A 16,608-nucleotide genomic window follows, 5' to 3' on the forward strand; every position below is an offset into this window, starting at 1 on the left:
ACCAGCTGGAAAAAAATGTGTCTATAGAAGAGCATATCAGCTTTATATGTTCATCATGATGTACATATACAAAAAAAAAAGTCATAATTAATATAGATTTCCTTTTAATGGAATTGGCTATATATACACATGCTGACATGTCAACTTTCAACCCAAATTAGAGATATGATTTCTTGAGCACAGTTCAAATTTACCATGAGATACAATCTAATAATTTGCATTGTATTGATGAGGGGAAATGGATGGAACAAATGGATAAATAGATACCCATACAAGTTAAGAAGAATAAGGGGAAATGGCTAGAATGAATGGATAAATAGACACCTATACAAGTTAAGAAGAATAAGTTCTCAAACACCCAAAATTTAAGAATATGGTAAAACCCATTGGACAAGAAAAAGAATTCAGAAAAACCTGAAATTTATTATTAGAAGTTTATTTATAACAGAGAAAGTTGTTATGTCCAAGCAAAGAGCCATGGTCCAGTGTTAAATTTCCATGCTAGTGTTTTAGGGCACTTCAGGGTATAGATTTTTTTTCACATTCAACAATTACCATTCTTAGCAGAAGTAGGGACATAGGTAGGTAAAGTTATGTCTTTTACTACATTTTATGTTCAAACATTAAAAAGAAGCTAGCCATTATGCTGGCCTATGCAAAAGATTATCTCTGAAATTATTTTCTCATTTCAAATAATTTTTGGAATACTATATTAACAGTGCTAAAACTCATGCAAAAAAATGAGACTTCTAGTACTAATTGAACTATTTGCCTCCATTTTTTTTTTTGCCTAATTGAGATTTTAACAAACAGTCACCATACTACTCATCCAACCCTTAAATACACCCATGCAATAACTTACCATAGCATATTATCTCGTAAAATTTCAAGATAGGCTTGTAAAATTTCAAGACAGGTTATTGTTGATTCTTTGATTTATAATTTTTATGATAGTTTTAACTTTAGAACATTATATGTATGTTCTATGGTATTTTGAACTAAAGTCCTATTTTTAGGTTGCAAACAACATGAAAAACAAGCTCCAAAAATGGAAAATTTATGAATTTCCAGCACTTTGGCATAAAGTTGAAAAATAGACTTGAAAAGAGCTCCAATAAAATCCTTGTATACAACACAACACTTAGCCCATGCAGAAATTATCACAATAAGCAGTTGACCCATAGATTAGAAGCTAAAAATTTGTATGAATGGATACCTGAAAGCTATCAAACCAAAAAGGGGTTTTATTTGGTAATTATCAACACTTAGTTGTTGAGATAGCACCGATTTGTGGAAAAAGGGTTTCAAGCCATTTTGCACCCATGTCTCAGAAGTTTAAGCTATACAACCATCTACATTTTCTTATTTTTATTTTCACAAAAATACCTAGATTTGAATCATAGCCATTAGAAGTACATTCGTACTGCATACCTAAAGACTAGATCTATTGGAGCAAATGGAAATGAGAAGGATAGGTAGGGACCATATGAAACAAAGGAGTAGAAATTAATGAAAAAAGAAGATTTGAAGAAAAATACCTTTCAAACCATGTTGAGATTGAGAGAAACTAAGAAGTAGGAGACGTCCCAAAAGCACAACCAAAAGCAAAGGAATTTTTCGAAAAATTGAACAACAGAAACAAAATAGAGAAAGAAAGAACTTCCAGCTTAATTTTATTGAATAGTAAATGTAGATTTATACAATTGCTTCACTCAACAACAACATTCCTAAATGACTGCTAATTAGATTGACAACAAGCTACTTTATGATTGAGAACACACACATAAACTTGACACTAACCGAAACTTATGAGCATCTAACTCAACGCATCTACAATAAGAACTTGATTCAAACTAAAACTCTTTGACTCAATCCTAAACTAAACTTGTGTTTCCAACAACTCAACAAGGCTTGCCACATGTGCAACGATTATTATTGACTACCACTAGAACATTTACTCTAACAAGAATTTCTAGAATGCTAAAGTAGAGAAAGTGATGATAATAAAGGAACCTCATTGCAAACGAGTCTTTTGAGAAAACAAGCAGTTGCCATGAAAATAAGTAGCCCCAAGAATGTCAGCGAGGCATGCATAGGGCATGTGTTGTGAGGTGTGCAAACAACATATGGAATGGAATCTAGGCTTTTTCAATGTAATTTGTGTTACAATATAACAAAAAGACTACTAGGAACCAATATAAATTAATGGGAAATCAGACTAAAAATGATGATAAATGAAAATGCAGGATAGATTTTAGTGGCCTTGCTTTAGCCTTTTCTCGAAACTCGAGGTAGCAACTAATTGAGAAATTAGGTGTAAACATTAGTCCCCTGCTATGGGTAGAAAGGACTAATAAAAGGATACAAACTAACTACCTGGAAGTTATAAAAGTATAAAGGGCTTTATCTTAAACACAAGAGAATAGATAATTCACGTGTCTTAATCAGTAGTAATAACACACAACCATGAGAGAGAAATACCTTACCATAGAAAACAATTATCTTTAATAGAAACAAAGACAAAAGATTAACATTTTTCTTGATGCCTAAGGGCATTTGGTTCAATGACAAAGTCCATGTTATAAGCACCTAAATGATGCTGAGTTCAAATCTTCTTGAATACAAAAAATATAAAATATTTTTCCTGATATATTTTGAAATGCAACAAAGAATTGGCATTCCTATTATGCACTATGGAAGAGCTTAAACTCATAAAATATGACAAGTGTAAATAGCTGGGCCATCTTGGAGCACAATGAACTAGTTTTAGAAACTCTCACAACACCCATCAATGATGGTTTTTTACTGTTGGAGGTCCAGTTGGTAATATCTTTCTTGATAAGATGTTCGGATGTTAGGTATAGACACCCAAATTTTACCATCTTAATTTCACCACATTCTATCATTGATTCATCCAAGTGAATTCATTTTAATATCATCGTATTGATTAGTTCATTGAATAAATCAAAGGTCCTCTAATTTAGCTTCAATCAAAAACAAGAAAACGAAACTGATGTTTCTAAATCAATTGAACTGATCTCAACTATTCATTTCCTTAAGAAAAAGCAAAAACCTCTAATTCCTCAACCCTACCATTAAATAAATTTACATGAAATCATCAAGATATTGTTGAAAGGGTTGTATGTTTGTTTCAGTATCCACAATCTCTCAAAAGCACGATCAATCAACTTGCCTACTCAATCTGTGTTTTGAACATATCCTAGACTTTATTTTCAACATTTAATAAATGAATAAGTTATTCAGTTTCATTCTTATGGAGAAGAATACTTATGCACGTTGACAACTACGAATATGACAATAGGTAATTGCGAGGGTTATTTTAGGTACCACATATCTGGGAGTATACCAAAACATATGATAAGAGATCTTGTGCAATTAATCAGATCTATTTTGCAAACCTTTTTAAAGCACACTGAGCATGAGAGTAATCCTGTAAGAATCATAAGTTGATGAAACCTAGAATACTATATTTAATTAATTGATTGCAAATGTAATATGATCATTTATCATTTTTTCTACAATAAATATAAACGATTGTCAACTTATAAGATAGATTCCGAATTTCTCACTTTTGAAATACATCTCTATAGGTTGCATTCTAATCTATATTGCAGAAACAACATAACATAGTTGGAATGTTTGGTAATAAAATATGCCTATTTACAATAATATGACACATTGCAGACTGCATACCTTCTTGTACTTGCTATGTTGCACTATAGTTTTTGTATGCATTTACTGGAAAATTACAATAATTTGGCATGATCGATGACATTTGTATACACATGGTTAACTTTAATTATCTTCTAGATACATTAAAGAACAAAAACTTTAAAATGTTATTATCTCACATTGTTTTTATTTAGACTTTTATATGTGTGTTCGTTACCATCAACAACCGCAACTGTGAAACAGTTCCAGGCTAATTACAGCGAGAAAGGTTATTACATGATGATTATTAGCTTTTATTGGTGGTGATAGCTATCAAGACAAATACTCAGGGATGCATACAAGTTTATTTTATTCAACTTATGTAACATCAAAATACTCAAAAGGAGATGACATATTTGTATGCGCAATCTACATCCAAGGTGCTTAGAATGAAAGAGATCACTTCCAAAAATTCACATATGGAATTCCTTGCAGAAATTTTATACACAAACTATGTATACCTCATTCAATAGAAGAAAAGCTAAATTCGGCATGCTCTTAACTTTTTGGTATCAGTATGTCTCTCAATACTAATGAGAAATTTTTTATCTAACTATTTCGGTCGAAGCTTCTAAATCTAAGAAGTTTTATATAAAAAGATTAACCCATCCCATTAAAGAACTCAAAATTTCAGTAGATCTTCATACAAAGTTATTTTAGTCAAAACTTGTCTATGACAATTTTCTGCCGGATAAATCAACCCAATTTTACTTGTGCTATTTTTGACAAAAGACAATGACTGAAAATAGTAATAAGTTTTTATTTTGGTTTTAATAAGTTTTTATATTAGTTTAGGTGTTTGTTTCAAGTTTTTATTTTGGTTTAGGTGTTTGTTTGAGTTTTTATTTTGGTTTAGGTGTTTGTTTTCAAATCTGGTTTAGTGTAAAAACAATATATTGGACTATTTCTTGGAGTCTGCCTATAATTCCAAGCTTAGTCATAAAATTATATCTTTCCACTCATCTTCAGAATGAAACAAATCATTCAAGTAAAATCTCAAAAAAAAAAAAAAAATTTGCAAAAATTTGATTTGGCTGAATTGAAATTTGTAGAAATCTAAATTTCTACAATTCCACCAGGAACCAAACAGACCCTTCAGACAGCAATATCCCTAAGGATTGTTGGATTGTCAAATCTGTCAAGCTTCTATAATAGAACTACGAGCTTTCAGTAAGAGTGGAATATTTTATTTTTCATGGCAACTTTCTGTTTTCCAATTGGGAAATGAACTCAAAAAGTAGAGGATTTTATCAGTATCACATAGTGCTTCTTAAAACATTTTGGCTTTTACTAAAATGACAGTAGAAGAAATAATGAAATAAGATTATGACAGTTGTTCTACACATCAAACATCCGTGTATGATTTAAACAGATCACCAAACTATATTTCCAGACAAGATAAATGGCGGTTCAACAACATAAATTTCAAAACAAAAGTCAAAAGGAACATAGAAATGAAATATCATAAACAACTTATTAGAGGAGGAAATAGTTATGAAGTTCGTAATCTTAAATGAAATACCATAAACAAGTTATTACAGGAAAACAGTTATGAAGCTCATAGTCTTTTCAGCTTGAATTTCAAATAACGATTATCCTTGCTAGTGAGGATGCTCTCCTGAGGTACAAAATATCTTTGAAGTACATAGATTTACTCTTATAATTTTCATTAACAAATTCAATTCAGGTATCCGAATTTTCATTTCCATTCTTTCAAGAAAAGGTGTGCTCTGAAGCAAGCAACTTATCACTGCAACTTCTTTATGGTCAAACTTATCAATATTTACATGTATTTTCTTGAGGTTGACATGTGGAGATGCAAGGCACTCCGGTATAGGACCTCTTGCCAGCTCCTGCATTGCGGTGTCATGAATCATTAACTTTACCCAGATTTAGTTATCATACTATAAAGCCATTATAAAGCCAGGTTCTACTATATTCCTTGTTGGTAAACAGATTTTTCACAGTAGAATTACCCAACGAAATGTGTGGCAAACCGTTCACAACAGTTGGATAGGCCCTTGATATGCGGCCTTCCTCTGCGTTTAGAGGGGCAGCTCCCTCGTATGATATAATTTTTAAAGGGTTTTCAAATAAAGAATTTAAAACTTCAAAGTTTCAGAGAAAGTCATCCAAGACGAATGCACCACACGCCCTCACGACCTTCTTCGGTAAACAAGATTGATAACAATGGTGATCAAGAACTACTCTTGAAGGCAACCAGTATTACGAAGTACATTCGTTATCATTCATAAACATTCGCATAACATCATGAGAATTTCTAATACTACATATAACAATTTGGATTTTAAAATAAGAAACCCCAAAGCACATCTCATTTCATTTTCTTGCACCAAGAAAGCAATAGAGATTTTTCAATTCAGAGATAAAAAGTGTACATACTTTCCAAAATTTATCCCTAGATCAAAATTTCAGCATAGTGTTCCCTTATTTTTCCAACCAAAAAGTCCCTTTACAAAGCCAAAAGGTGTACTTATATAGACATAGAGGTTAATAACTACCTATCCGTGGTTAATAACCACCTCCAAAATATGATATTTTGGAAGGTTAATTAACCTTAAGAAAATTAACCTATACAAGGAAACTCATAAAAACAAAACTTTAGCTAGAGTTCCTAAAAACGTTTGCATATATAATCACCAATTTTTCTAGTTACTAGCCCTATCTATCCGGACACAATTGATCTATCTCGGAAAGATCTGTAAGCATCTCGGATGAGCATCATTGATTCATAGTTTGGAATGAGCACATTTTCCATCCTGAGTTTGGCTGTGAGATATCTATCTTGGATTTCTTCTGACTCCTGCCGATAGGCTGAAATGTTACAATCTCCCAGCGTGACTGCAACCAGGCTAAGCTTCATCATAGTTTCAGCATCTGATACAGGGTTCTCTATTTCTGAATGAATCTGAACACTGAAGGAATCAAGGAGAAACTGACAATCAACATGCTGAAGATCACTTACTGGCACCCCACCTGTGATAGTGGAGATTAATTCATCTGTAATTTTTGCTTTCAGTTGCTCTAAAGAAGTTATTAATTTTTTGAACTCAGTGATCCCTTTGTTGATGTTTATCATCTTCCAACCAACACTTTTACTCCAGATACGTATTTGGTTGTCGCTTGGATCAGCAATAATTTTCTCAAGGAGTAGGGTGCTCGTATCCAGCTTGGCCATTTCCTTTAATTCATCAGCTACTTTTTGCCAGTTGGATTTATGTTCTTTGCTATTTTCCAGCTCCTTAGAAATTTCCTGTATTTGCGTGATAGCTTTCCCACATATCTCTTTTACTCCGGTTATAAGTTTTGAAGCATCTTCTATCATCCTGTTTATCCAAGCCTCGATCATCATACTATATGACTTTTGTTGGTCGATTCTTTGAACAATAGTATGATCTAAAATACCATCAGGACCTGTTAGAACCGGCGGGGTGGCCATGACTTGGGTATTAGAAGGATTTCTGATCGAATTAACATAAGCTACCATCATCTGAAGTTGTTCTTTGAGTTGCTCTTTGGCTCTTCTCTCTTTCTTCGCTCTTTGCAACATCTGAGCGGCAATCAATTCAAAATTTTGAAACTCTGTTTCCGCATTAGAAGGACCAAGGTCGACGTTTTCTAGAATGAAATCTGATTCAGATGCTTCATCAACATTCTTTTCAACTATAGGCTTGGCTAATTCCACACACAAATTGCCTGAAGTTTTATCAATAGCTAACCTGGACATCACTTTGGTCTTTTTTGCCTTAGGAGGCTTCTGAAGAATGCTAGAGACCATATCAAATGGAGGTGGAACCATTTGAACAACTTTCTTCCTCTTCTGAAGACTATCCTGGAACCATGAATGTGTAACCTTTGAAACTTGTTCGGCACCTGTTACATTTTCAGAAACCATCATTAAGTCTTCCGAATTAGATAACGGGTCATCTAACTATGTAATGTCTACTATGGGCACATCAGGAGGAGGAAGACTCAAGTGAGGAATCGTTACATCACGAGGGGATGCAACCGGAACATGTGATTCAACAATTTGAGGGCTTCTTTGGTCTTTTTCATTCCTTCTACCTTTCATTCTTGTCCTTTTCCTTTGGACTATAAACTTATCCGGCTGATTCAAATCTTCATCTTGATCTTGAGCATCTATATCCAGTTGTTGTATCTTCTCACTAGAAGTGGCCTCTATCGCCATCTGAGATGATTCTCCTATATTATTTCTCCCCTCTTTATTTTTAGATACACTAGTTGCTTTTTCGGTTCTGACCTTACTGATCCAGTCTCTTGTTCTTTTAAGAACAAAGGAAGACCTCTCTTTCAAGCTTTTCAATTCGGGAATTGACCAATCAATAGGAGGGAGCTCTAGCAATTCAATTTTCTCATAATAATAAGGATCAACCAAACCTCATCATCATCTATGCCTGTTACATCAATGTCTAACTTGAAGTCTATTACCTGTCGTACTGTAAGCCGCATCCAATCTCTCTTCCTGACTTCGAAGTCATTTTCACAATCTTCCCAAAAGTCTTCTAGAGCCGGGAAGTGACCGAGACTGGGATTTAACTTCAATTCATTCACAGTGTAGCCCTTACTATCATAAGGGAAACACATCGTGTAAGGATGCAAATTTATCGTGGCAATAGATATTTCAGTGTTCCTGGCATTTGATGCAGTGTCACAACTATAATATCCGATGCCGATAGGAAAAGTTATCTCATCTGTCCTCCTGTTCCTGCAAAGTTTGTTGATTTGATTAATTTGCCTGCACATTTCGATTAAGACTAATTTATCATCAAAAAATCTAGGTAACATCAACGGACATCCATCATAGGCGGCTAGCCGGATATAAGTAAACTTCGGAAATTGTATAAAAAAACTTCCATATTTTTGCACTTTCATCGCTGCTTCTGGTGAAATCCTGAGCCCAATGTTCCCCTAAATTTCCCTTACAGTTAGCATGGTGAATGCGTCATTCACTCTTCTGAAATGGTGTAGGCTATTATCATACTGAATTTGAGGAAGATGATTATAAATGATGGTCGTGTCATCATAAATGCCTTGCCAGTTAAGTCCTGGCCAACTTTTGGTACTTGCAATAGCATAGAAAAGATATGAGGTCATATAGAAGTAGTCATTTTCTTGAAGTCCCATGAGCTGTCTATGTAGTGAGTCACTGATAATTTCAGCCCAATCAATGCATTTTTTCCCTTTGCAGACCATATTAATGAATAAAAACATCCAACCTTCGAACTCGTGTGAATCTCGAAGACCAACGATCCTGCTCAACAAGGTTACCATGTTCGCCACATCTTCTTTCAGTGATGATCTGTGAATGGATTTGCCTAATTGAGATTTGCCCCTTCTTGGTTGGAAGAACCACAATCTTGTCACAATATTTAAACATTGGGTTTGATTGGCAGTAAAATATTCCTTGGCAGTTCTTAGATTAATGCTAGCATAATGCATCCTAGTGGGCAGTCGAAAAATGATAGCAATAGAGGCAGGGTCTAGGCGGGCAATTGTTTCATTGTTCGGTGAAAGAACTTCTCTAGTGCTGGGATGATAAGCCTTCATGCATTCCAACACTAATTCTGGGCATTGTACGGAAATGGGATGCCCGCCTACTTGGGCCAAGCCACTGTTCAATATTTTTCCAGCTAATGGAGTCCTTTCTTCATTTACAAGAGATGACCAGAAGTCTTGAAGACAAACATTTCCTAAAATGGTATCATTGATATCTGGAAGCGTACTTCTTAAAACAGGAGCATAATCCGGCCTCTGATACTTGTACTTCATGGTTTAATTTCCAATCCTCTTCTCAAATATGTCGAGTCACAAAGAAAGTAAGAATGCTGATTCGAACTCGGGTGACTTAATGAGTGGAGCTTCCAAAGCTGCAGGTCAGGAAAGAGTATTTTGTCAAACGTTTTGCCAACACCCTGTATGTTCGGTTTATGTTCACCACCCCTTTTTATCTTGGCATTACGTCAAACAAATCAGGGGAGATCTCAGGAGCTACTTGTATTCCTATGCAACTTGTTCATGGATCTTTTATCTATAGTGAGATTGTGTCAACGAAGGACGCAGACATCTTCCATCTCTTTACTCATTATTTCACTGCAAATGTAAAATCAAAATGTTTTGACAATCTAATGATCCCTCATCAAGCAGCTATATCCCTAACCTTCATCACATATATCTCCGGTGATCACACCTAATTAATTGATGGATGATAATGGAGGAATAATATCATCGGGACTTGGATTACCGCATATGGCTTTAGATGTATTCAGTTAACTCCAAGGTACTAGAAATACCAAATTTTGCAAATTTATAAAACCTTTGACTGCGGACCCATAACTGAATTATCAGGCTTAGAGGTAAGGGAATGCTAAATGAACTCCTTTTTCTTGTTTTGATTATCTCTTGACAAGATGTCACTAAGCTTGCTGATTGATTCTCTCAAACAAACTCTATGCTTGGCGATGGTATGAGAATTGATCTGAATGAACATGGGACTCGTGTTCCTCATACTTTATCATTCTGCGCTTAATTTGCTTCAGAACATAGACCATCGTCCATGTTTGCATATGTACTATGCCAAATGATTTATATACAATTCAACGAATACCTTGATTCACATCCATATTTACATACCAACCACGACGAGTCTAGACCATCTTAAATTTCATTCCTTGTAGAATTGGGCTTCTCCATGCTCACTATGAAATCTCGTGAGCTTACAAATTAATGTTGTGTATTCATGACCTTCATCCTTTGACCCCGGCTTGAAGCTCATCACGGTGGTGGCATTGGGATTACTGTTCCATCATTCATCTATCATGTCTCATCTCCTTGCACATGATCTGATGAAACATGCTCTTCAAAATACACGCTCCCATATTTCTAGTTCGTGTGGTGCATTGAAGTTCTATTTGCTTCACACCGTTCGGCTTGCCAACTCGTAAAGTATCCTGCTGCTATAGTAGGAGAAATAACCGCCGATTGAGCAAGCATGGTATGGTGTTTAATCGATTCTTTAAAGATGTCTTTATCATGCACTTGGTGAAGAGGACGATCTACACGTGGTTAGATATGTTCCAACCTATTTCCTTCATAAATCTGGACTCCCATAGTTGACAGCAAGCATTCAAACCTCAGTATTACACCCACTATATTCGAGCCAAAAGAATTTACATATGGTTTATATAATTGGAAATTTTCAAGTAGGTTAATAACCGTCTCATGGAGGTTAAGAATTATGTGTTTTTAATCACTTTCATTAACCTATTGGAGAGGTTAGGAAAAACGTATTTTTAGTGGTTAACATTAACCTTTTATATGGAGGTTAAGAAAAACACGTTTTTGATGGTTAACATTAACTTTTAAGAAGTTAAAGGTTAAGAAATACGTGTTTTTGGCGGCAATCATTAACCTTTTATATCTTGAGGCTAAGAAGCTGGATTTCAATGATCTCAAGTGCTGTGTGGAACTGCTAACAAGCTGGGGACATGGAGACTTAAAGATTTGCAGATTTCACAGATAGAATGATCAATTTAAGGCTTAAAACCAGGCAAGTTTTAAATACGAACCATGGCTCGTAGAATTGGAACAAATTCTATGGTCGGGCAACAGCTGGCTCTAACTGGGGACAAGGACTGACAAGGGATGAAGCTCGAATCCAGAATGAATAAAGTAGTGCCTTATCCATTGGGCTGTGAAATAGAGTCATTTGAGGGACCAATTTACAAAAGAGGGAACAAATATCAAAAACAGGACAATAGAAAGAAAGGCCAAAACAACACCAACCAACAAGAGCACACCAAAAATAGGACAACCTATATACAAAAAGGTGTACGAACACCTTCTACTGATGATAATGTTTTAGGTGTTGCCCATTATAAGGTAAGGGCAACTAGGTACCGCTCAGGTATGACAAGATAAAAGAGTTCTTTCCGCATACCTCTTTGATATGGAAAGGGCCTCTCCATAAGGAGTCAAATTTTCCATGTAATCCTTTTGGCTCTCTGCTTAGCCTTTCTATCAAATAACCTCTTGACACAGGATTGATGTTCCTGAATTCTATCAACAACCATCTCTCTTTCTTCTTCCAACTTTGTCAAATACAACATTCGTTTCTCAAGAGCATCTCTGAATTCAAGATTCTCAATGGCACTCTGTAATTTCAAGGTGGATAGCTCTAAAGGAAGAGGAAGAGCTGGCTCAATTCCATACAGGATCTCGAAGGGAGAAAATCCCGTTGCTCTCTTTTTAGTAGTACGATCTGCCCACAATGCATCGTACAGGTGCTTGTGCCAGGATCTTTGATTAACATCTATCAGTTTTCGCACAATGGTCATAATATTTGTATTGCTTGATTCTGCTTGACCATTTCCTTGTGCAAAATAATCAGAGGAATGAGAGAGAATAATCTCGTATTGATAGAAAAATGATGATATCTCTTGAGAAGAGAAGTTGGTAGCATTGTTGGTAACAATTTTATTCGGTACGCCAAACCTAACCAGAATGTTTTGTTTGATAAAATTGCACACCAATTCTGAAGTTGTTTGTTTTACTGGGGTCGCTTCCACCCACTTGGTAAAATAGTCAGTTGCCATCAAAATATGAGTATGTCCAGCAGAGGATGAAGGATGAATAGGACCTATGAAATCCAAACCCCATTGTTGAAAAGGTTCTTCGATCACCACTGGTTTCAAGGGCAGTGCAGCCAATTGAACTTTTCCTTTGAAGTACTGACAAGAATCGCACTTCTTCACCCATTCTTCTGCATCTTTGAATATCTCGGGCCAGTAAAAACAATTTCTCAAAATTTTGTAAGCTGTTACTGATGCGGAGTAATGACCTCCACATGCTTCATTATGAAATAACTGAAGCAACTCCTTTCTTTGTTCAGAATCAACACATCTCAGAAAAGTACCATCTATCCCTTTCTTGTATAAGGCGTCATTCCAAAGAATGTATTTTGCAGATTTCAATTTTAAGGTCCTCTTCTCTTTAGGTGATAAATGAGCAGGACATTCCCCATATGTCAGAAGATAGGCAATATTTGAAAACTAGTCATCAACATTACTAATGAATAAAACTAAAGGCATTTCTTCCTTCGTCCCTTCTTTAGAAGATCCTTCCGCAATTGCCTTACACAAACCTTTTCCCCTGACAAGCTTTGTAGGTTTTATATCGAGATCATATTCTTGTACTTTAGCTATCCAGGAGGCCCTTTTGTTCACGCCAATTTCTTGTTGTGTCAGAATAGTCTTCACTGCTGAGTCAGGGACAAACACCTTGGAGCGAGAGTTTAGGATGTAAAACCTGAATTGTTTCACTACTCTAACTAGAGCATAAGCATTTTTCTCAATCAAGGAGTATTTCAATTCATGTTTCTTAAGAGGGATACTCATGAATGCTATTGGGGCCTCGGTATTGTCTTTGTTAGGTTGGGTAAGTATAGCAGATAAAGTGTTTTCAGAGGCATAACAATACAAATGAAAATCCTTAGAAAAATCTGGATAAGAAAGGGTAGGCGCATGAGCAATTTCGGTCTTGATTTGTTCAAAAGAAGCCTTACCTTCTTTTGTCCATTTAAAATTAGTATTCCCTTTCATCATATCCAAAATTGACTTTGTTATCTCAGAGAAGTCTGGTATGAACCTCCTTATAAAGTTTATCTGCCCAAAGAAAGACCTAATTCTTGGTTTACTCATGGGAAGTGACAACTGTTGGATAGCTTTCACCCGTTCAGGATCTATCTGAATGCCCTCTTTGGAGACAATATGCCCCAGTAGTTTGCCTTCTGTCACCCCAAATATAGACTTCTTAGGATTCAGTGAGATGCCTTGAGTTCGACATCGATGTAATATTGCTTCTAGATGATGCACATGATCTCTTCTCTGTTTTGAAAACACTGTAAGATCATCAAGATACATAACAATGATGTTATTCTTGAAATCCTCAAATGAATGATCCATGGCCCTTTGGAAGGTGGCCCCAGCATTTATCAAACCAAAAGGCATACGACTGTAGGAAAACGTACCCCATGGAGTGGTAAAAGCTGTTTTATATTGATCTTCAGGTACAACATTGATTTGGTTATAACCGGAGAAGCCACCTAACATTGACATGAGTTCAGAGCCAGATACCAACTGCAAAATATGATCCATGACAGGGAGTCCATAATTATCCTTCAGTGACGCCTGATTCAAATTGCAGAAGTCAACACATATTCTTATCTCACCATTCTTCTTCCTAACAGGAACAATATTAGCTACCTATGTTGAGTGGTGAATGGGATAGATAATCTTTGCTTTAAGCATCTTATCAACCTCATTGAAAATAGCGTCTGCCACCTTGGGATTGAATTGTCTTTGCTTTTGCCGAAAGGGAGTTGAACCAGGTTTTAAGGGAATCTGATGTTTAAATTTCCCATCCATGAATTCCTTTAGATCTTCATAACCCCAAGCAAAAACGTCTTGGTAAGCATTCAATAACCTTGTAAACTCTTCTCTCTCTTAAGATGTCAAATCTTTCCCTATTAGAACCATCCTTGGATTTTCCTAAGAACCAATATTTACTTTCTCATAACCCGAACAATTAGAAAGTTTAGTATCCTCAACTTTCTCTTTCCTTTTGTCTTCTTTATTAAAAAGACTCTCTAGGGTGACTAATCCTCTCGGGATGACATTACCTTCCAATTGAATAACCTCAGGATTGTCTTCTTGTTTTCCATTATGATTGCACGATCCTTCAAATTTTAGGTCTGAAAATGGAGGCCTCCCTTCGAGAAATGCAATTATTTGCCCATCATCATCAAAAACTTTCCAGTGTCGATCATTATCAGGCACACTAGGTCTATGAATCATCTCTACTGTATAAACATCTCTGTTGAACTCAAGATGAGGGATAAGTAGAGACGCAGAGACTGCAAGACAATCTGCCTTAGAATTTCGTTCACGAGGAATAGCAAATAAGGAAAAAGCATCGAAATGCTCGATCTCATCCCACACTCTATTCCTATATGCCTTCAATTTCAGATTCTTTACTTGATATTGCCTACGTACCTGGTTGACAACTAATTCTGCATCTCCTGATACCTTGAGTTGTTTGATTCCTTTTTCTCTTGCATACTCGAGACCAAGTAGGAGAGCTTCATATTCCGCGGTATTATTGGTGGTCTCAAAAGCCAACTTGTAAGCCTTTGGAAATTTCTCTCCTTGTGGTGATATCAACACTATCCCAGCACCTGAACCGGAAGAAGAAGAACTTCCATCAAACTCCATTGACCATAATTCATTGGTTATATCAAGCATGAGAGGTTCAGTTACATCTCCTTCATTGGACGTCATCATGTACGTTCCATGCCCAGTATCAACATATAATATTTCAGCTCTGGGATCATCTGATTTCAACACTGTATATTTAGCTTTGGGTTCAGGATCAAGCTTAACCTTCTTATTTCCAATAGGGATAAGAGCATGAGACATGTCCACTTTGATTTCACCACCAAGATCTTTGCAAAAACTTCTGCTCAAAAGCATCCCATAACTGGCAGGAATATCAGCAACCAGGATGTTCAGTTTTAACTGCTTCTTAGGATGTACTGCAAGTGCTACTTGAGCATCTTTCAACTGGCCAACTAGCGGGACTTGTTTTGCCTCCATAGAATACACTTTTCCAGAGGGTTTATTCAGAGAGAGACCCAAGGCATGTGCTACCTTTGAAGGCATGACATTATCAGATGCACCAGAATCAATAATACAATTACTTAACTTGCATCCAGCTATATAAAGAGAAACATAGAAAGGCTCAGGTTTGTCTGACAAAGACATCGCAACAAAAGATTCTTTCTTAGTCATGGGCCCTTCCAAATTATCTTCCACTTCTAGAGAAACTCCTGATTCATGGTTGATAGTGATCTCAGGTGAATGTTTTTCTTTGCCAACATTCCTTTAAGGTAAATCTTTCATCTTTTATTTAAAAACATTCAAAATGCACATCTTAAAACCTTGGAACTTTAAAAATAATGTAACTTGTCCTAGAAGTTGGTATGTTTGTGTGAATACCTGAAGAAGAACACCCGATATAGAGAGAGACTGAAGATTCGGGAGTCTGTGAAGCAAGTCCAGTGGGGGAACATCTATCTCTCCTTCACTTTCAAATGGCTGATACTTGTAGATGTCAAGTTTATTCAGGGACTGGAAATCGCCTAGTATGTCAAGAAATCTTTCTACTGAGATAAGCCGATCAGGGCCAACAATGGATAGCTCCCTCACATGACTACCTTCAACATGCATTTTGAGCTTCTTGATGGCATGAGAAAGCTTATAGAACGTTACACCATTCACACTCAAATCCTTAATCTTGCACACACGCATTGTTTTGAGTTTGGGGCACTTGACAGATAAAGACTTCATGTCATATATTTTAAAATGTTCAATAATGGATGAAATAATTACGACATTACCTAGACCCAAATCTTCTCTTATTTCCAATTTTTGCAAGAAGGGGTAGAGCGAAATGAAGGAGACCAGAGATTCATCGGTGAATAAAACATCATCAAGCTCACAAGATGTGAGGTGGGGGAATCCCATGAAATCGGTGGGTAAACCAGTGAGGTCGTACCCACAGAGACCAAGGAATATGAGGCGTGAGCATGAAAATAGGGCAGGGGATGGGAGTTATTTGAAAACATTGTGATAGAGAGTGAGGTGTTGGACATTAAGGAGAGTAGCATATCTTACCTTAGTTTTCGATTCGTGACACGAATCCGATTCGGGCACGTGAATCGGATCCGTGGATTCGAGATTTTTTTTTTTCCCAATTATGATTCATGGAGGATTCGTGCAT

General features: G+C 36.1%; 1 protein-coding gene across 1 annotated transcript; it reads right to left on the reverse strand.

The window, feature by feature from the left end:
• Positions 1-5,333: 5,333 nt before the first annotated feature.
• Positions 5,334-16,142, reverse strand: LOC149578710 (uncharacterized). Its single transcript, XM_089801060.1, has 2 exons — positions 15,825-16,142; positions 5,334-5,585 (listed from the first exon to the last, which is right to left on the reverse strand). The coding sequence occupies exons 1-2, from the start codon at positions 16,134-16,136 to the stop codon at positions 5,334-5,336; spliced, it is 564 nt and encodes a 187-aa protein (XP_089657186.1). The 5' UTR covers positions 16,137-16,142.
• Between the last annotated feature and the right edge of the window lie 466 nt (positions 16,143-16,608).

This window comes from Cupressus sempervirens, chromosome 1 (genome assembly GCF_028749045.1).
Source record: "Cupressus sempervirens isolate cs-2001-9-10 chromosome 1, ASM2874904v1, whole genome shotgun sequence".
NCBI classification, from domain to species: domain Eukaryota; kingdom Viridiplantae; phylum Streptophyta; class Pinopsida; order Cupressales; family Cupressaceae; genus Cupressus; species Cupressus sempervirens.

Coding starts and splice junctions, on each gene's coding strand:
- LOC149578710 (XM_089801060.1), bottom strand. CDS start 16,136: ATGCGTGTGTGCAAGATTAAGGATTTGAGTGTGAATGGTGTAACGTTC. Junction 5,586..15,824: donor TATCGGGTGTTCTTCTTCAG/GTATTCACACAA, acceptor ACCGCAATGCAG/GAGCTGGCAAGAGGTCCTAT.